Below are 21,518 nucleotides of genomic sequence, written 5' to 3'. Positions count from 1 at the left end.
ATTTTGCCAATACTGTTCATCTAGTTCTGAACAGTGAATGAATACTAGATGAATACTATTTCATCTAGTCCTACTACTTTTCAGGAAATCATCAGAATGATGTACTCCTATGTCTAAAATTTATAGTTGTATAAAGCAATATATGCAAAATGTTTGCCTCTCATTGTTTCAGTCAGCTCTGGCTTGATTGGCTTTGACCACTTAGCTTTCTAATCTTAGAAATGCCCTTTCAGTTCAGCTTTTAGTGTCTTGAGGGAGGCCATTAAGGGGAGCAGAATTACAATATCAAATTCACTATAAGAACTGAATTTCAAAATCCAGATTATCAATCATAGATTCAAAATCAAGAAATAGAGTGCTGGTGCTAATTCAAGATTAACCTACTTGAGCTACCATTTATTAGGCTAAGTCCCCCCTTTTTGGTATTGTCTGGGTCCTAGACTTTTCTCACAACCTGGTGATCCCACACACAGTTTTCTATTCACTCTTCCACCCAGTGCAGTCTGGCTTTACAACTACCACTTTATCAATACAGCTCTTCCTGAAGTTACCAACAATTTCCATGTGGTAAATCCAATGGATACTTCTCTGCCCATGTCTCACCTTGACCTCTGAGCAATATTTTTTACGTAACTGAAACCATTAGGTGGCACTTCAGGGGCTCCGAGGAGCTCCAGTTCTTTATGTCTCAACGCAGAAGGAATTCAGCAAGAGGCAAAGTGATAGATAAGAAGTGATTTATTAGAATAGGACGCTTGTGAGGCTTACAAGCAGGTGGACGAGAGGGTGCCGCACCCCAAGAACTTAGTGGGCTACAGTTTTATGATCAAAGGAAAAGTGGGGAGGGGTAGAAAACCACCTTCTTCCTCATTCTTGAATAGACATCAAAATTCCATCATCATCAGTTCCTCCTCCACGTCGGGTGGGGGAGTTTTCTTGTCCCTACATGGTCAAGCTGGGACTGTCATGGTGCAATGGAAATGAGCAAAAAGGCAATAACATATACTAAAATATGTTAAATCATTTCAGGTTTTAGTATAATGTCACCTTTTCCTTATATTTTTGTTTTTAGTGCGTGCAGAGGAGCGTGTCCTAGTAATCATTAACTTACTGAGCTCACTGGGAAGGATGTGGGTCTCATGCCACCATTGTTTTATTATTTGGGGGCATGTCTCATGTTTCTGTTACCTGGTTTTGTTGCTAAGCAAGCCTGCTTGGTTTTGTGGTTAAGCAAACCTGCTTTCTTGAGTGATCATTAACTTACAGGGGTCTCCTATACTTTTTTCTTTACTTATAATCCCCTAGTGAGATTAACTGTTTAATCACCTACTTTGGCCCTTTACTCTGTCCCTATGATGACTACCCCCTTCTTCTTGAAAAAGTGTCCTCTTTTGGCTTTAGCTGTACCACAGTCTATAAGATTTCCTCCTATCACTCACTGCTCTCTCCTTCCCAGTCTCCTTTGATGGTTCCTCTTTTTCTACCTTATCTTTAAATCACAGAACACCTCAGGGCTCATTCCTTAGGGGATATCATCTGGTCTCAAACTTAGATGCTAAATACCACCTATATGCTAATGGTTGCCAATTTCATATCTCTAACCCTGGCCTGTCAAATTCATATATCTTAGTGCTTAATTGACATCTTCATTTGGCTATCTATACGTTATCTCAATGTTAATCTGTTTGATCTTCCATCTTATTCTTCCTTTATCCTTTTCCATTTTGTTAGTGGCAGCATTATTCACCCATTTGTTTAAGCCAAAACTTTTATTTTTCCCTTTCCTTCATTTCCTACATCCTCTTTTAAGGAATTCATATTGGTTCTACCTCCAAAATATATCTCAAACTGCCCAATGACCCTGTCAGGTGTAAATATTATTACTTTCATTGTGTAGTTACACAAGCAGAGATTAAGAAAGCATGTTAGTAATTTGCCTAAGGATACGCAGCTTTTATGCAGAGGAATTCTTATTCCAAACCGTTTACTCTTTCTATGAAATCTTGACCCTCAAAGAATACTTGTGAATGAATTAGTGAATATATTGATCCAGATAGTAATAAAATTCATAATCATGGCTTTATCAGAAGAATATTCTCACCTACTGAAAAATAACTCTGCTACCTATAGTATAGAAACCTTTGTTACATATGAAGAGCTTTGTTACATGTAATATAGGGTAATACTTACATCATCATATGTCAATATCTGTCAATATATAAAACCAGTTTCAGAATTTAAGACTATGAAAGATAGACAACTTGGCTTCCAGCACACCCTCTTTTTCATTCAAGGATGTGGCCAATTGTACCCAAAACCTATTGCATTCTTTCGATAGGCTTTTATCTCCCTTCTGCTCCTCCAGCAAGGGAATTTTATGAAGAAACAAGCTAACCAAACTTTTATTTTGGTTTTCTACTGTCATGATTTTATTAATATTCAGTGTTTCTCAAAAAAAAGTCAGGGATACAGAAGAGAGAAACTGGGCAGAGCTAATAATACACCTTGATTATATTGGCTAAATATTGAATGGCATTTTGAGATAAGAAGACTGTGTATTTTAATCAACCAAGAGTCATTTTAAATCCTTAAAATAAATGCAAATATTGTTAGTATGATCAGAGAAAGCAGTTGATTACTGTCACTGGCAGCTTTACCTCTTGTATATTATGAATTTTATTAGAAAGTTATCATCTTTCTGATTGTAAAACCCGAATGAAATTAGGGCACTGTGTGTTTTCCCCAGTGATTTCTTGTAGCATCACAAAATCCCTACAACATTACCTGTAATCTTAATGAATGTTTAGTGAAAACCACTTGACATTTGTCTGGCACTGACTTCATTTCTAAGCCTTGAGTGCTGTTATCATTTTGTGGACTGCTCAAAAGCAATATGATTTAGAGTTTATTTTATACATAGAGATATAACTACCTTTTTTTTTTTTTTTTTTTTTTTAAGCGGTACGCGGGCCTCTCACTGTTGTGGCCTCTCCCGTTGCGGAGCACAGGCTCCGGACGCGCAGGCTCAGCGGCCATGGCTCACGGGCCCAGCCGCTCCGCGGCATGTGGGACCTTCCCGGACCGGGGCACGAACCCGTGTCCCCTGCATCGGCAGGCGGACCCTCAACCACTGCGCCACCAGGGAAGCCCTAACTACCTTTTTTAACAGAGTTCCTTGTACATTCACTCAGATGCTAGAGGGCTTTGTGCCATTTTGATTATATATTTTAAATACAGGTATAGACTGAGATTTTGATAATTCTAATGTGTTTTTGAAAGAGTAGACTCTGGTTGTAATAAAATATGTAAGTACATCTTCTTTGAATTCCCCACAGAGCTCTGTACCATGGAGTGTGGTAGCCATGGAGTCTGCTCAAGGGGAATTTGCCAATGCGAAGAAGGTTGGGTAGGACCAACATGTGAAGAACGCTCCTGTCATTCTCATTGTGCTGAGCATGGCCAATGCAAAGATGGAAAATGTGAGTGTAGCCCTGGATGGGAGGGCGACCACTGTACAATCGGTAAGTACCACCATACTTTGAACAAAGTAAATTGGATGAATTGAAGAAGTAAAGCAGTCTAGCAAGTCAATCACCAAGCTGTTTGTAGAATTTGAGATGGGAAGAGGGAAGAAGTAGGAGGGCTGGCCATAAGTTTGAAAGTTTCCTTAACTGGGAGGTTTCCTGTTTTGTTGATAATATCTTACTTATTTCTGTGTCTTTTCCTTTCTCATTACTTCATTATTCTTTATATTTTCTGCTTTCAAGTGCTTTGAGTTACTCAAATGAAAGATGATACATTAGAATATAGTGTCATTAGTTAATAAGAAAAGTGCTTTTGTTGTAAAGTTAACATTCACTGGCCATTTTTCCTTTTGAAAAGTATAGGTTGTTTTGGTTGAAAGCACTTAGAGGCAGTTTCATTAAATGGGACTACTTTATCAGGGGCCATTCAGTATCATTAAGGGCTGTCTTTAATGTGTATAAGGAAGACACTCCTGACCTGCTATCAATAGAACATCTGTGTTGAATTGTTGATTGGGTAGTATAGAGAGTTCGTACCGAGGCATCCACCCTCTCTCGTCCCTTGTCACCAATTTCACTAATTTTCAGGCTGCTTCCTGGGAGAACACCTGTGGGTGTGAGAAAGTCTATGTAATAATTAATCTATCACGTGGTCTTCTCACCATAAAAAACACTATCTGCCACCAAGGTTCCCTGCGTATACAGAGGGACAAGTATGATTACCATTGTTCAGCTAAGGAAAGTGGGTAACAGAATGTTCCAGTGTCATTCTATGAGCACACAGAGAATTCATACAGTGCAAAAGCAAGCATGGGCCTCTGGATACACAGTTCATTGTTTATGGGCTTTTTTTCCCTTCTAGACTGTACTACAGCTTTCATTTTTAGGTGATTTTTGTTATAATGGTTGGAACCTGCCAAAGTAATGTGTAGTATATATAATATATATAACATAATTTTAATAAACTGCATTACTACTCAACTACAGTCAGTCTTGTTCTGTGACTGTGGAAAATACTTAAGATTCATTAAAAAGGTGGTGAGGGGTGAGATTCAGATGCAGCTTAAGTAATTACATTCCTGCACTAGAGTAAGTTTATTGCCTTCACATAGGAGGATTTAAATATTGTCATGATTACCAAAGGTGGTTACTCCAGAACTCCCTTCTAAAGATATTACTAATAAGAAGTTCAAGCTAGCACTCCTTCATGAGTTATTACTGAAATGTAAAAATGCAGTTCTTATACTTTTAATGAAATATGACATTTTTTAGGAAGCCTAATAGAGTTTCTTACAGAAAAGCCATTAATATCTTTCCCACAGAAAATATTATTCACAAACCACACAGGCCAGTGTACTAACTTTTGAGCTGCAGGCATTTCAGAATTCACAGTTTGCTGTTCTCCCAGGCAACAGATGGTAAACCATTAGTACTTGTTGTATAGCTTTGGTCTCCCAGAAATTCATTCAATCACTCTTTTCCCCCCTTTTTAGCTCACTACTTAGATGCTGTCCGAGGTAAGCCCGTTCTCTCTAGTTTTATAACAGAAAAATATTTTAAACCGAAAATATGCATGTGGGAAAGGAAGTGTTGGTGGGATTTGGGTGTTGTTTGTTGTTTTTAATGTTGGCAGTCTTACTTAAGTGCAATATTGTCAGGTTCATGCTGTAATAGACTTAAAAGTAATTTGCTTTCCCAATATCAAAGATTCATTTTTTGCCGTAGAGTTTAATAGACTGATAAGCAGTTTTAAGAATTATTTTTCTTTGTCTTGATGTCGAGGGGTGTGTGTGTGTGTGTCTGTTTATATGACAGAGAGGTAATTATTAAATAAACTAGGTTTAGGTAGACAGCTGAACTTTCTGTCTAACATAACAATATAGCTTTAAGTCCCTGTAGAATATCCTTACAAGGGCAGAAGAATTATTCCCCTGTTAGTACCTCATCATCCATCCCCACCAGGGATCTGCATACGATAGAGACTGCAAGGGTTTTTCTGTCAGATTTCCTGGTGCCTTTCATTACCTCAGCCTCAGAAGGTTGAAAATGTCGTACTCAAATTATCCCTAATTTCTCTTTATCCACTGTATGTGCATGAGAATGGAACTAGATAAATTTCTTTCTTAATCTTATACATGTGCGTGAGGAATATATATATAATCTTTTCATATTTTCTAACAGCCATCTGTCATTTTATTTTAAAGTCTTTTCTTCCTCTGGTCTGTTGAGAGTTGCTAGGAAAACCATTTGCAAGAAACACTGGATTACTTCTACAGATTTTTTAAAAAATTCTTTTGCTTTTTATACTTCTGGAATTTTCTTTCAAAGACAGAAAATGGAAAGAATATTGATTGGACTCTCTCCTGTAAAATCCAGATCTGGTCCTGTGTTGCTACTGGGGAAATTTCCAGAAGCTATGTACCATTATTGCTCTCTCTGTTCATCTGCCCACTGAGCACTTGGGACATGCAGAGTTGCCCTTTGGAATAGCCTATCTCTGAACCACTGGTAGAAAGAGTAGGTCATCCCTGAGAAATTAAAAGTCTAAATAGAGACCGTCGTGAGTGTTTGTGGTTAGGGTTATCAATGGATAGAAGTCATTTAAGCATTATAATTTCCTCTTGACTATATTTATCCAATTATTCTCTAGAATTCTGAAAGTCTAAATTTGGTGTGCATTAATTCCATAAACATTTGTTGAGCACTTACTACAGGTATACTATTATGCTAGTTTCTGAGAGAGATACCAGATAAGTAAAAAAATCAATCCTTAGCTTTCAGATCAATAATAATCCTGAAGAGAAGAGCTGAATAGGTGTAAAGCAACTGCAGCACATTTCTAAGGCACCATGTGGGCAATTAATGGTCTGAACTGTATACCAACATACCTAAGTCCTGAAGCAACATATCACAAGGGAAAAATCAGCACAGAGTAGCAGTTGTTAGGAGAAGTATCTCTTCATAGAAACTGCTGTCTTTTCCCAACTTTTTGGTCATAACTAGATACAATATCATCCATCCAGTTTTGATTGAGATGAGGAGATACCTTTTTCGAAAAGAAACAAAAAACATGTCTTGTCCCCATCATAGTTTTTATCCTGTCTGAATCAGAGGTTGGGAATTGGGGTTAGCATTAATAACGTTTAATTGGCTCTCTAAGGAAAAGCACAGCAGAGTAAGGGATAACAAGTTCCCTGGGAAGGTGGTATAAGCAAGCAAGCTCCTCTTCCATTTATTCAACACCTCATCTGAATGGAGCCCAGATGATTCGATTTTTCCCTCTAGGCAGATACATCATTGTTGGCCAAACCCATTCTGATGTCTCTGAATTTGTTACTCTCTGCTGTCTTTTCAGATGGCTGCCCAGGGCTCTGCTTTGGAAATGGGCGATGTACCCTGGATCAAAATGGTTGGCACTGTGTGTGTCAGGTGGGTTGGAGTGGGACAGGCTGCAATGTTGTCATGGAAATGCTTTGTGGAGATAACTTGGACAATGATGGAGGTGAGTCATTTATTAAATGTTCATAAAAGAAAGGAATAGCCCAGCCTCTAGCACAGTGATGACCAATCTGGCCAAGAGTGAAAATTAGGAATCCTTATAAAGTCATACTATTTTGTAAATCTCAATTTATTGAATATTTACAGTAACCAGGCAATACTCCAAACTCTTTCCATGTATTATATCTCATTTAATTCTCACAATAACGTTATCAGGTATAGGTACTATTTTCCTTGTTTACAAATGGGAAAACTAATACTTGGAGTGGGGATGGTAAGTGACTTTTCCAGGATCACACAGCTAGAAAGTAACAGAACCAAGGTTCCAATTCAGGGCTATATGACTTCAGTTTCTGTTTTCTTAATTGTTACAACCATGCTGCCTCCCATATCTGTGGCATTTATTCTACTAAATTAAATCAGCGTACCACTGTCTAAACTGTCAGATGCTAGTGTAGCTTGCACTGTACACATCGTGAGGTAGTTTTCTTTGTTCTTAGTTATTTAGAGCTCCCTCTTGTGTCTTTACCTTTTAGTACCACTTTACATCTTTCAAAGGACACAGCATCATGACAATTCACAGTAGAGTATTTTACATTTAATTCAAGAGCTGCACATGTTTTAGAAAGCCGTATGTAGCTCCAAGGCCTCCGGGTAACCACTTCTGTTTTAATCAAGCAAACAAAGGCATCTAATACATTGTACAGTCAGGCCTCAAAACAGCCAAATCACCTCTGAATGAGCCTAAAACAACAAATCCTCACTTTCCTCTTACTTTCTACTCAATAAAACATGAAATTGACAAAAAAATTTATTTCTAATTTCTGTATATTGACTTAAAATGAAGTAGGTTGTTAAATTTGACTCCTCAAGGTTTCTATTTGTGCTTAGACAATTATATACCTTGTCATTTGAATCCAAATGGGGCTTAAAACAATAAGGTAGCAGTCATCGTTTAAGCACCAAATTGGGTGTAAAAGTGTCCTCTTTTATTGTTCTGGCTAACAGTTTACCTTTAAAAGTTATAAGACCTTATGAATTTTAAGTAGAAGCAACTTTCTGATTAAGAGCACAGGGCTTTGAAGTTAGAATTTCTGGGGTCAAATATTAGCTCTGCTATGTACTTCTGGCTGTAGGGTTTGGGAAAAGTTTCTTGCTATCTCTGTGCTTCAATTTCCTTATCTTCAAAATGGGGCTGATAATAATAATAACTGTCTAATAGGGTTGTTATAAGAATTAAACAAGATAATTCATGTGCACTACTTAAAGGATGATAAACTACACCAATCAACGCACACGTGCACACAAACACACACACAAACACACACACACACTAAATTTAGGATAACAGACCATTTTCTGAAGAGACTGTTTACTTCCTATCTAATTTGAAATTTTTGTTGGGGAGGCCAGAGTGAGATTTTCAATTAAATGGTACACTAATCAACCATTTACTTGACTTCTGTGGTCTGCCAAGACTCATTTTCTTTTTTTGTTTTTTTCAAGACTCATCTTCTACACCCATCACTCTCAGTTCATCATTTAAGTCCCAACTCAAGCCATATTTCCCATGATACCTCTGACATCCACCACCCCAGCCTACCATGGTGTTTATCATATGCACCATACAATCAAGCACTAAATTATATCCTGTCTATATTGTTTCCTTGTTACATGTTAAGTATGACCCAGAGTCCATAGTTATATGCCCAATATAATTACTAATAATATTAGCTCACTTGTATTCAGGGTTTACTATGTACAAGGCACTGTGCTGAGTCCTTTATGTGAATAATTTCACTTAATCCTCATGAGGTAGAAACTACTATTAACACTACTTTACAAATTAGAAATAAATTGCTCAAGATCATATAGAAAGTAAACGATAGAGCCAGGGTGTAAACCTAGGTGGTCTGCTTCATTCCAAAAAAGATCGGAGGCAGTAATGGAGATTTCTCAATTGATATATTGATTAAAATGTTATGCTCAGAAAATACATTAACAACCTATGCAAGTATAATTTCTTTCTTTCTTTCCTTCTCTATTTATTTGTTTTTCGCTGTGTTGGGTCTTTGTTGCTGCACGCGGGCTTTCTCTAGTTGCGGTGAGCAGGGGCTACTCTTTGTTGCAGAGCATGGGCTCTAGGCACGCGGGCTTCAGTAGTTGTGGCTCACGGGCTCTAGAGCACAGGCTCAGTAGTTGTGGCGCACGGGCTTGGTTGCTCCGTGGCATGTGGGATCTTCCTGCACCAGGGCTCGAACCTGTGTCCCCTGCATTGGCAGGCAGAATCTTAACCACTGTACCACCAGGGAAGTCCCAAGTATAATTTCTGACTCAGGGTTGAGCTAAAATAAGTTTCCTGCTTAATAAAGTACAGCTTGATAAAAATAATTGAATAATTATCAAGCATTTTCTGTGGCGTCAAGGTCACCTCAAGGGAGCCAAAAATGTTTAAGGAATGGATCAATTAAATATTAATGAAATAATGGATTATCAATTTTCAATATCTGTGGCATATATAGATACAAAAGGTATAGAAGATGTTGCTGAATGTGTATTGACCTATGAACATTCCTTTAAAATTGTGTATCTACGTGGGAATCAAAAATCAAAGACGCTGATGTGAGTTTAGTGTACTTTTATGATTGTCTCTTTAGGGAGTAGCAGGGGGAGGCTCCTTGAGATATTCAATTACCATTTTTTCATTTGGTAGGATTAAGATGATACTGATGACAAATAAATATTTAGTTCTACTTTGAGATGGAAAGATGGATTAAATAACCTCTGAAAGCCTCATGACTAAGATTTTGGACAATAAATCCATTTTTATACTGTTTAAGTAACATCCCTAAGAATATATTAAATGCCCTGCATTTGGTGGTCTCAGCTTTCCAGCTATCCAGAATGGCTGGATTCATTTCCAGCCATCCAGAATGATAGTATATGCCTAATGATTAATATTTGCATACTTGTTTGTGCATGTATGTGTGTGAGTTTTAATTAAATCAGAAAGTGCCAATTGAACCTTTTGGGGGAAAAAAAAGTGGTCCTAATTCTTTAAATGTTAATTCTTAAGAAATCTTCCCAGTCAAAAAAAAAAAATCACTTTCAAGCAGTTGCTTCAAGTAGCTCCTTCCTGATTACTACATATCATTGCTGTTACTTACAGAATGGCAGGATTTTTTTTTTTTTGCATTCTAATCAGCTTTGAATACTCATTAGTATTACTGCTACTTCCTGAAGCTTTGACTTTAGTTACACTCTGATTCAATGCATTGTGACTCTTAGTAACTAGTTGGGCTCATTGAATATGTGGGTGACACAGGTCTAGGAGCTACCTAAGAGCTCCTTGAATAATAAAAACAGAGCTAAGAACAAATAACCCTTGGATTTTTTTCTTAACATGCAAAAAAATTGAAAACTGTCTTTTACATTGTATATTTAAGAACTAATTACTACAGAAGTCACAAATCTATCAAATGTCTTGACCTCATGTATCCCTTTAGTCAAAAGCACATACCATGGACACAACCTTGTGCTTGGAAGAGGAGACTTAACCTTATGGTGACCACATTTTTCATGTGTTCATCATGTGTCCTGATTTAGGGTTTGAAAAATATAATCACCATACATTACATGCACACATGAATTGACATGAGAAAAAAGTTTAGACATTATATTAACTGAATCAGAATAGCTAAAACAAAGAATAGTGAGAGCAAGCTAGAACTATCAGATGTTAAAATAATATTTTAAAACTATGATAATTAAAACAAAATGGTACTGATGTAAGCATAGACAGATCAGTACAACCGAATAAAAGCTTCAGGAACACACCCCAGTACAAATATTTAGGATATTATAAAACCAGCATCAAAAATCATTGGGGAAAAGAAACATTATGAAATAGGTGGTGCTGAGACAACTATTAAGGAAAAAAAAAACTTAGATTTTCAATTCATATCTTATTCCAAAACAATAAAATAAATAAAAACACTGCAGCTGATTAATGAGTTGAAGGCAAAAGAAAACTCAAACACAATTAGAAGAAAACATAGATGGTAGATCTCAAGATTGGAAAGGACTTCTTAAACATAAAAGCTAGGAAAGAAACCACAATAGGAAAAAAATGATAAGTTGGACTTCATAAAAGTTTCCAACTTCTTTGTATTCTTTGGCTAAGTTTTATAGACCATCCGACATCTATTTGGAGATACCAAAATCTGCATTGTCTGATGTGGTAGCCACTAGCCACATATGACTCTTTAAATACAATTTAAATAACATTAAAAATTCCATTTCTCCGTTGCACTAGCCACATCTCAAGTGCTCAACAGTCACATGAGGCTAGTGACTACTGTGTTGGTGCACATCTAGAGCATTCCTATCAATGGAGAAAGTTCTATTGGATAGCGCTGATCCAAATGTTTGACTCAAAGAGTTATTTACCTTTCAGCCAAACATTTCAGATTGGGCACCCAATTTTCCATTCATTCATGACTACTTTGTGCCGAGTATTGTGCTTGACACTGAGGAGAAAATGCCCAACAAGTTTCTGCCTTCATGGAGCTTATGGTTTAGGTACTAAACAAGAAACCACACAAATAACTATATATTTACAATTGTTTAGAGTGCTGTAAAGTTTTTACAGTGCTATAAACATGTATAGCAGGACCTAACCAGGTCTATATGGCAAGGGAGGCCTCACATGAGTCAGGGGAAGAATGTTCCAGGCCAGGGAAACAGCATGTACAAATGCCCTGAGGTGGAAATATACTAGACTCTTCTAGAAAGTGAAAGGTAAGTCATTGTGGCTGGAATACAATGAGTCAGGGAGAGATTGGTGGGAGATGAGAATATAAAGGTAGGCACTGGCCTGATTATACAGAACATTGTAAATTTTTAAAGATCTTCAGCTATCAAAGATTACAGTTTAGTCCCTCAAGTCATAGAGGAAGGAAGGTGACTTCTGATACTGTGGAACGATTGTCACGGAGGTTAAAAAGACGTACAATAAGAGTGTTTAATCAAAACACTCTTTTTCCCCCTGATCTTTTAAGTGTTTGTCACATGTTTGTCCAAGCTTCTCTTATATAAACTCTTCCGGTGGTCTATATTCATATTCATTGGTAAAATCAATAAGTTAATTGCCTAAAAGAGAATGATCTTCCAGGAATCATTCTTCATAACAAGTCACCATTCATTAAGAACAATAGCTATTTGCAAGCCTGTTTTATGATGCAGTGTTTCTAGATCTAGAAATCAGCACCATGGGTGAATTATGAACACATATAAGCTCATGGATCAATAAGCCTCATGTTTTGAATGTCACCAGCATGCTGCAGGGTTTAATAAATAGGAAAATGAAATAGAAGGAGCAATGAATTGGTAACATTTGCTCTGTTTAAGGGCCCCTCTCTGCATTTACTTTTAAGATTTGGCTGGGAAAAAAGACCTGGCAACAGAAAGCATATTCCTAATTATTCTCTTCTGACCATACCCCCCTCATTTCCAAGGAACCCATTTATTAGAAGATCATCACTTAGTTATGAGAGCCTAAACTGCCAAGTGATTCCAGATACGAGTGGAAGTTGGAACATCTAAACTCTATAACTCAGTTAACCCCTCTATAATGGATCTGTCACATTATTTATCGACTAAGACTAGTAATACTTGACATCTTCCTACTTTGTAGTGTTGAAAATGAATGAGAATGTTTGAAATACAGTAATATAAAGTGTGTGATAAAGATGTGGTATCAATGAAGAATCTATTTGTAACTTAACATATTTTGATGCATTCATTGAACGTTTATTAATCTCTAGGTGCATTTATAAATGTCCTAAAAATAGGACTTTTAAGACATCCATTTATTCATTCAATAAATATTTATTGAAAGCTTACTTGGGGTCAGGCACTATTCTAGTCATTGAGGAAATAGCAATGAATAAAAAAGACTAAATCCGTGTTCCATGGATCTTATATTCTAGTTTTGAGAGGCAGACATTAAACTAAAAATTTTTTTAAATAGTCTGATAGAAGATGGTAAGTGTTATGGAGAAATTGTTTTTTAAGCAGGTTAAAAAAGGATAGGGAGTGTGCGACAGAGGTGGCATTTTAAATAATGTGGCCAGAGGAAGCCTTACTGAGAAGGTGGCAATTGAGTAAAGACTTAAAGGAGGTGAGGGGTGAGCCATACTGACATTGGAGAAAAGAAGATTCCAGGCGTAGGAACAGTGGGGAAGGGGGTTGTGGGATACGGTAATGGGAGGTAAGGTCAGAGAGGTAAGAGAGAGACAGTAAAGAACCAGACTGTGAGGAAGTAGGTCTTGGTCAGGACACAGGCTTTTATTCTGAGCGATTTGGGAAGCCATTGATGGCAGGTGGGGAGGACGTGAACATTAGTGGCATATAAACAATTTACTTTCCTGATGCAGAAAAAGTAAATGTATAGGTTATAGCAATAACAATGATTTGGGCAGTTCCAGTACTAAGTGCACTTGAACTTCTCACACTTTCTTTTTACCAATACAGCAAAATACTAGGGTGAAAGTCAGCCTGAATAAATGAAAAAAGATGAATTAGAGACTATTTCCAAAGGAAATACAGTCATATTACCTTCAATGCATATAATGACAACAACTAAGCTACCAGGAGTGCCTAGTAGAGGGCCTGCTTTAGTAAAAATTTATGAATGATTTGTAATGAGTCCATTGTTTGTAGGTTTCTAAAATGCCCGAGAAGATTTTGTTCAACTGAATCACTGGAATGATCAGCCCTTCAGTTTCTTTTTCACTATTAATTTGCTTGGTAGACGCTCTATTCTATCGATGCTGAAAAGGTTAAGCTTCAGTCCAGCCCCTGTCCAAATGATAACAAATTCTGAATTTGTGAAATTCAATGAATAAAGATTTACTGTAGCATTAGTGTCTGTTTAGAGCCACTTAGATTCCTACCTATCTGACAACCTAACCAAGCAGAGTTCACAAAATGAACACATTCTAACGACCTGAATATGCTACAGAAAAGTTAACTGCCCTCTGGCCAGTGATAAGGCAACTTAAATAAAAGTGAGTCTGAACATTTTCAGCTGCCACTGCAGACCATTGGCATCTACCCCAGGACTCTATCCCTAGACTCCTTGTAGCCTGTACAGTCTATAATTTGGTTAATGGCAAGAGCTAACATTTATCGAGAGTGCTAGCTACTAAACTCTAAGCACGATGCTGATATGATTATGAGAGCATGTGATCCTTACGACAATTCTACTCATCCCATCTAGTAGATGAGGAAACTGAGAATCCAGGAGTTGCACTGATTTGTCCAGGATCGTGTACATTGTAAGTGGCAAAGTCAAGATTAGAATCAAAGTCGTCTGATTCTTTCACCTTAACCACTTCATGTGTTCTAAATCCTACATTGATCAGTCACTTGGAGGTCTTACAGCCTAGGTCAGTAGTACTAGTCATATGTCTTGGATGGTGATGTTGGACGTGTGATTTGTAGTCAGAGCACTGGGTGTTAATATGACTCCCATATTTCTTCCAACCACATTCAGCTTCCCTTCCTTTATTTGTAAAATGGAGATGAGAATGTCTACCTAACAGGGTTGTCACAAGGATTTAGTTAAAATACTACATGAGGATGTACCTAGTGCCATACCTGACAAATATTAACTAATCTATGCGTGGTGCCAAATCCTTTTGGATAGCCTGCCATGGAACTAGCTGTCCGTTTTTATCAAGGTGATAATATGGGTGCTGTCCCTAAGAGGATATATATTTGTAAATTCATTTTAAGGATTAGGAAAACGTGGGTTTTCCCTATATTGTTCATATTCCCTTGTCCAATCCTGCTTTCAACCAAGGGCATACATCTAGTAGGTAAAAGTTTAATAGTGAGTGACTTGATCATGTACAGAAGAAACCAGTGTCCTTGACGTTCATCAACCCCAACTGAGCCAGCTGGCATAGTCCCTAACTGGCTGGCAAAGCTAGGACCAGTGAATGCCCTGTTTAGTCCTTCAAGACAATTTAACCTCCCTTTTATTTTGCTAGCTTTTATTTTTATTCCTTTAAAGGGAACAGGCCCTAAAAGTAAAGTAAGCTAACATTTGATATGTCCATATCTGACACCTTGAGCCTGGCTGTCAAGGGTGCCACAGCTTCCAATTCAGGGTGATAAAAGAACCATTAACAGCCAAAAAAAAAAAAGAAAAAGAAAAAAGGAAACCCACACAAGCAGTGTGATATCATTTGCACTTCTTTGTAACAGTCTAGACATACTGTACGGAGTGTTATCCAATGTGATAATTGGTAAGTAGATCTTTGCCCATGTACTGGGCTTACCTATGAATTATAATTCGGGGTTGCATACCATTATTGGTCTGCTTGCCTGCAGCCTTTCTAGATTCAACAGAAGTCTTGCTGTTCTCAGAAAACAGAGGTCTTAGAGGGTCAGCCCTGTATAATAGGCAATTAGTGAATATGAAACATTAACTTGGAATTTATAGCACATAACTAGATGAGAATGTGAGTCCCAATTTTGAATTGGCTCTGTGTTTAGTTTTAGAATCCGGTTTTGAAGATCGTTGGGGCATTACTATTTATTTAAAATCTATTTCTTTTCAAAAATAAGTTAGAATTGTGTGGTTGACAGGTCGAAACCTGTGAATGCCCAATCTGATTATTACTACTGCACTTGCTGCCGATTGAAAGATAAAGGTGACTGGCCATCTGAAAAGCAGTTTTTCATTGTTTAGTATATTATGCATCAATTCCAGACATCAGAAAACTGTTTAAATCAGATTGATATTTTTGCCAGCTTTCCAGCACATCCAGATGTTTAATTGGCAGAGTAAAGAGATAATGTGCTAATAGGAGGCTGAGAACAATGTATTGGAGAGAGAGGTGATAGTGGCATCTAAAATCTATAGAAAATCTGTTAATGTAATTTGCTGAATGAGGGGAGAAAGGGGAGCAGAAGGGAACTTCTTAGGGAAACTAATGCACACAAAAGTTATTCATCAGTGAAAAAGAAATATATATACAGAGAAGTAAAAATCAGGGGCAGAACTACACTGAACAAACAGGGTAGAGGCCAGAAAGCAGCAAACTGCATTTTAAATCAAAGTAGTGTCTATGGTACAGGGAATTTGAAAGGACCTCATGTGGGGAAGAATATTTCCAGGGTGCCCTAGGGCTACTGTTCCAAACGCCTGCTCTCTTGGTGTTCCTGACTTTCATTGCCCCCAGCTGTGGTGCTTCCCCCTCCAGCTCAACAGGGGCAGCCAAGTAAAGGAGAGAGAGCGAGCAAAAGAGCCGTGTGAAACCGGTGCCAGTAACTTTCATCATCAGCCTTAAGGAGCGGGTGATCCATCTGAACCTCCCTATTCCACTGCAAGCCAAGAAGATGAGCATCTTTATATTTACCCTTGTTAAACATCTGAATGAGGGCTTCCCTGGTGGCGCAGTGGTTGAGAGTCCGCCTGCTGAGGCAGGGGACGAGAGTTCATGCCCCGGTCCGGGAAGATCCCACATGCCGCGGAGTGGCTGGTCCCGTGAGCCATGGCCGCTGAGCCTGTGCATCTGGAGCCTGTGCTCCGCAACGGGAGAGGCCACAGCAGTGAGAGGCCTGCGTACCGCAAAACAAACAAACAAAAAATCTGAATTAGAGCTACTGGTCTGCTTTCAGGACCATGGAAGGGCTTTAACTTTTTTTTTTTTCTTTTTTTGCTTATTGGGTGTGGAATGAAGTGTCCATATGCTCAAATAATCACTCCAACCCCTCCTCTTTGCACGTAATTCTTATAACACTTATTGCAGGTTTAACTAGTGTAAGAGTCAGCTGTTTTATGCACCTATTCCTCCTAAGTTCTGAGCTCCTAAAAACAGGGAAAGGGTTCTTTTTTACCTCTTTCCCTCCCCAAGCACCTAACACAGTGTTGTGCACCTACAGTCAGCCCTTCGTATCCTCAGGTTCTGCATCCTTGGATCCAGCCAACCACGGATGAAAATATTTGGAAAAAAAAAAATTCCAGAAAGTTCCTAAAAGCAAAACTTTAATTTGGCGCATGCCTCATAACTATTTACATAGCATTTACATTGTATTTACAACTATGTACATGGTATTTACGTTGTATTAGGTACTATAAGTAATCTAGAGATGATTTAAAGTATACGGGAGGATATGCGTAGGTTATGTGCAAATACTGTGCCATTTTATATAAGGGACTTGAGCATCTTCGGATTTGGGTATCCGCGGGCGTCCTGGGACCAATCACCTTCAGATACCGAGGGACAACTATATCAGGTTCTCAACAGTCTCCCCTCCTCCTGTAACCCCTGTGTCCCACATCATTCCTCTACCAAAGAATGAAGCTTTTATGTGATTTATTTGTTGGAACAACCATGGATTCAGGAGTCTGGAGTAAATGGTGAAGGCCTAGGAAATGAAAGAGAGCCATTCATCACTATATACTGGAAATTTCTTAGTATTTGCTTCAAATAACTGCAGTTAGGAACAAGTAAGCTCTAGTCACTTCTACAGATTCCTAAAAAAGTGGTTCTGAAAATTTAGTATGCTTCGGAATCACTCAGCTTAAATATGGCATAATCCTGGGCTCTGAAGAAATTCTGCTTCAATAGGCGGGACTCAAGAATATACAAATTTAATAAACTCCCCAGGTAGTTGACTACACGTTTGAAAATCACTGCCCTGCTTTAGACACTTTGTCACCATCAGAATACCAGCTTCTATTGTGGGAATTAGGAATAGACAAGTATATTGGGAGAATCTTTTAAAAATACAAATTCAGGTTGGCAAGCATTTGTTAATTATGTGTTCATAAATGTACATGATGTGAGAAATTCAAAAAAATTATAAGAAATAGTTGCAATCCCAGAGGAATGGCCTTGCGGAGGAAGAAAGAAACTTCAAAAGAGTGATAACTAACAGAATACTCTCTTCAAATGCTAAACAATGTAGTACTGCTGGAGGATTCAGGAAAGATTTATGAACAGAATAGTTTGAATTTCACTGATGTGCCACGTAAATTCAGAGTGGGTGATAATTCATGAGAGACATGTGAATTTAATAGATTCTAAACTCAAAATGTGGACCATTACCTTTGGCGATATTCTAGATATTTCTCCATTCGTGCATGTTATTAACTATGTTGTTTCTCTTGACACTAAATTTCAAAAATTCTTTTTCAGATGGTTTGACTGACTGTGTGGACCCCGATTGTTGTCAACAAAGCAACTGTTATGTAAGTCCTCTCTGCCAAGGCTCACCAGATCCTCTTGACCTCATTCAGCAAAGCCAGCCGCTCTTCTCTCAGCACACTTCGAGACTCTTCTATGATCGAATCAAATTCCTCATTGGCAAGGACAGTACTCATGTCATTCCTCCAGAGGTCTCATTTGACAGCAGGTATATATGTATTTATTCTATTCCTTAATGAACAGTGGTCATGTTTTTCCTTAACCGTGAAAGGAAGATACCCACACACACACACACACACACACACACACACACACACACACACAACACATGATGTGTATTATTCGTAGTAAAGTATAAATGGGGCTTTTAATGACAAAAACAGAAGTATAATTTACAAATTTATTGTTCAGCTTTTGGATTGATCCCTTAAAAAATCCTTGAATTTCAAAAGCCAAATTTTAAGTTTTATTCCATGGTGTAAAATGTTTCCATATGAGTTGGGTGAGTCTGATGTCCCAATGTGAAATGCAAGACTTGTGAAAATCTGTCTTCTAGGCAAGCTCAAATGCATGAATTGTCACTAAAGACCTGAGACCGAAGTCCAGCCCATAAGATGAAGAAATTTTAAAACGCTAACTTACTTATTTGAAGTGTAATAACATGAATTTGCTCGTTGTTCTCAGCTTCATCTTCAGCAATGATATATTTTAGTCATTAGCACTAGATATAAGTAAGTCACTGAAGTCAACATTTCTGATCTCTTAAAAATGTTCATGGCTTGTTCATGCCACAATTCAACATGTGTAAATATTGTTATTAAACTATAAGGATGTTTATCTCTCAGAATAGAAAGTCCAGCAGTTGGGCTTGGGGGTTGGCTGACCTAAGGGTTCAGTAACATCATCTAGGCCCCAGGTCCTTTCCATTTCTCTGTTCTACCATCTTCAGCATAAGCTTCATTCTTAGGTTGGTAGCAAGATAGCTGTGGCAGCTGCAGGTTCACTTCAGACACAACAAGGACCAAAGGAAGAAAGAGAAAAATACTCCCCCAAGCATGGAATATAAACTCTTCCCTTCACTCTGACTGTTTCTCATATTTCACTAGCTTCTAGACTATTACAAACAGAAATTTAAAAAAAAAAAAAACTTGGAAAGTATTTGTCCAGGAGCTCCTGTCTACATCCCACCCACTCAGTTGCATCCTGGTGGGTGTTATCAGGCCCCAGGAAAAACTCGGTCAAGAGTTTATATTGATATGAGTGATAATCTAAGAAAATCACAACTCAATCTTGACCTATACACACTAGGAAAGGGAAAAAAAACGATGTGCGTGGAAATTTAAAACACTCAGCATCCTTCTCACAGATTGTACACTAGAACTGTTAGTGAAACTTAAAACTTTCTCATTATGTTTATTATGTGCAGTTCTAACCTTTTAAATCTTTGACAGAACCCCAAACCAACTGCCAATGCATCACAAGAAAGGCCTTTTCTGCCAGGGGATCTAGTCAAAGTTTGCCTTCTCCCAAGAGACTCAGTCATCCCCGTTTTGAAGTATTTCCCCCAGCTCATTAACAACTCTGGGGTAATTTCAGATGGCTGTAGTTAAAGTAATTCTTGAGATAGTGAAGCCTTACTTATTGCACACCAGACGAACAAAGGAAACAAAAAGCATTATTCATGCTTAAGGAAAAGTCAGTCCAAAAGAAAAAAAAAATAGGTAAATGAAATAACCACCGCCATGACACGGAGATATGTATTAAATGACTCACTGAACTCAAGTAAAGGGAGAAAGTCAGGACCTGAGAGACAGGAGCCAAGTCATTGTGATCCAGAGGAGGGCGTTTGAGCAATAAACTTAGAAAAGTGAAGGGAAACTCCAGCCCCTGCGGTTCAGCTTCATGCTTCAGCAGCGTTGCCAGCCACTCACAGAGTGAACAAGCCTATTACTTGTGGTACTTAATGCCCTTCTCCTCCTCCTGGTTTGATTGAGTTTTCCTCATTCTTTTGTAAAAGGCTCCAAGTTATCATTTGGCCTGTAAGTCACATTTGAATTCAGAACGACTCCTTCTTCCAGTGGTCTCCGCTCTGACACACATGTCTAATCTGTCAGAAAAGGTGCAGGCCTTTTCCAAGGGAAACGGTTGAGGACAAGCAATGTAACTATATTTCCTTTAAAAAATCAATGCATGCAGTGTTATTCGGGTTATCTCTGGATAAAATCAATCCAATTCTGATCATGTAGAGTATAAGTAATAATAGGTACAAGCTCTTACATCTCCATAGTACTTTTTAGTTTGTGCAGCTCTCAAACATACATTATTTCATCTTAGCCTCACAGTATCCCTGTGAAGTAGGTATTGTCTTGGTGCATTTTATATGTGAGGGAATTGAGCTTCAGAGAGATTAAATAACTTGCCCAACATCACACAACCAGCAAGTTTCTTTGTAGCAACTCTTATAATCTTTCTGTTATACCACTGCTGCCCCATTTCAACTTGTCCTTAAATGAGCCTAGTGACTCAGATCTCATTTTTACTGGATGAATGACATCTGGGTTAACACAAGAAACTTAGAAACCGAGCGATATTGTGAAATCCAGCTCATTTTAACACATTTCAGTGACATTATTTACAAACTCTGAGTCAATGGTAATGAGCTTCTTGGTAGAAGAACACTTTTGAACAACTGGTAAAACAGGCCTTTTGCTGCGTGTAAATTGTTATTAACCACTTCTTATGTGTCAGGTCTCTTACTAAGCTTTTACATGTGTTATCTCATTTAATCCTTACAAAAACCCGATATGGTAGGCACCCATTATGATCCCCACTTTTCAGGTGAGAAAACGAGAACTGAGATTTCAAGTGAGTCACTTGCCCAGGGTCACAGCCAGTGAGTGTCAGAGCCAGGATTTGAAACCAAGCAGATTCATACTGAGAGCCTGACCTCTAAACCACTATGCTGAGCCACTTTGGCTACTTAGAGAGCTCTGCTGAAGACTTATGACCCTTATCCATCTGTGACTGTGGGGTTGCTCTCCTCAGACAGATCTAGAACACTTAGGTACTATAATCAGGGGAACCATTCTCCTCTTTGGCTTTTGCCACATAATTGAGTGATAGCTGAGTAGGTGGATGAAGAAGGCATTGCCAAGGGGCTCATTTGCCTACTGGCAAAATGTGACGCGCATGGAGGACTTGCTGCTGAGTGTTGCCACCATCAGAGGCCTTTGAGCTAAAGATGGTGGCATACAGGTGACTAACTGTTGCA

At 38.2% G+C, this 21,518-nt stretch overlaps 1 protein-coding gene across 1 annotated transcript in view; it reads left to right on the top strand.

Annotated features, from left to right (window-relative positions):
• TENM1 (teneurin transmembrane protein 1) overlaps window positions 1–21,518 on the top strand; it is a gene marked incomplete at its 3' end in the record, with an annotated part of 801,014 nt that overhangs the window by 612,173 nt on the left and 167,323 nt on the right. Inside the window, exons 14-17 of the mRNA XM_082865351.1 lie at window positions 3,336–3,521; window positions 5,018–5,041; window positions 6,880–7,026; window positions 18,239–18,455. Of these exons, the coding sequence (XP_082721477.1) occupies window positions 3,336–3,521; window positions 5,018–5,041; window positions 6,880–7,026; window positions 18,239–18,455 (574 nt within the window). The remainder of the gene's footprint in view (window positions 1–3,335; window positions 3,522–5,017; window positions 5,042–6,879; window positions 7,027–18,238; window positions 18,456–21,518) is intronic.

Source organism: Leucopleurus acutus (assembly GCF_964270905.1).
Source record: "Leucopleurus acutus genome assembly, chromosome: X".
In the NCBI taxonomy this organism is placed as follows: Eukaryota; Metazoa; Chordata; class Mammalia; order Artiodactyla; family Delphinidae; genus Leucopleurus; species Leucopleurus acutus.
Note: the sequence above shows the minus strand (reverse complement) of the source record. Positions and strands in the feature narration are given on the sequence as shown.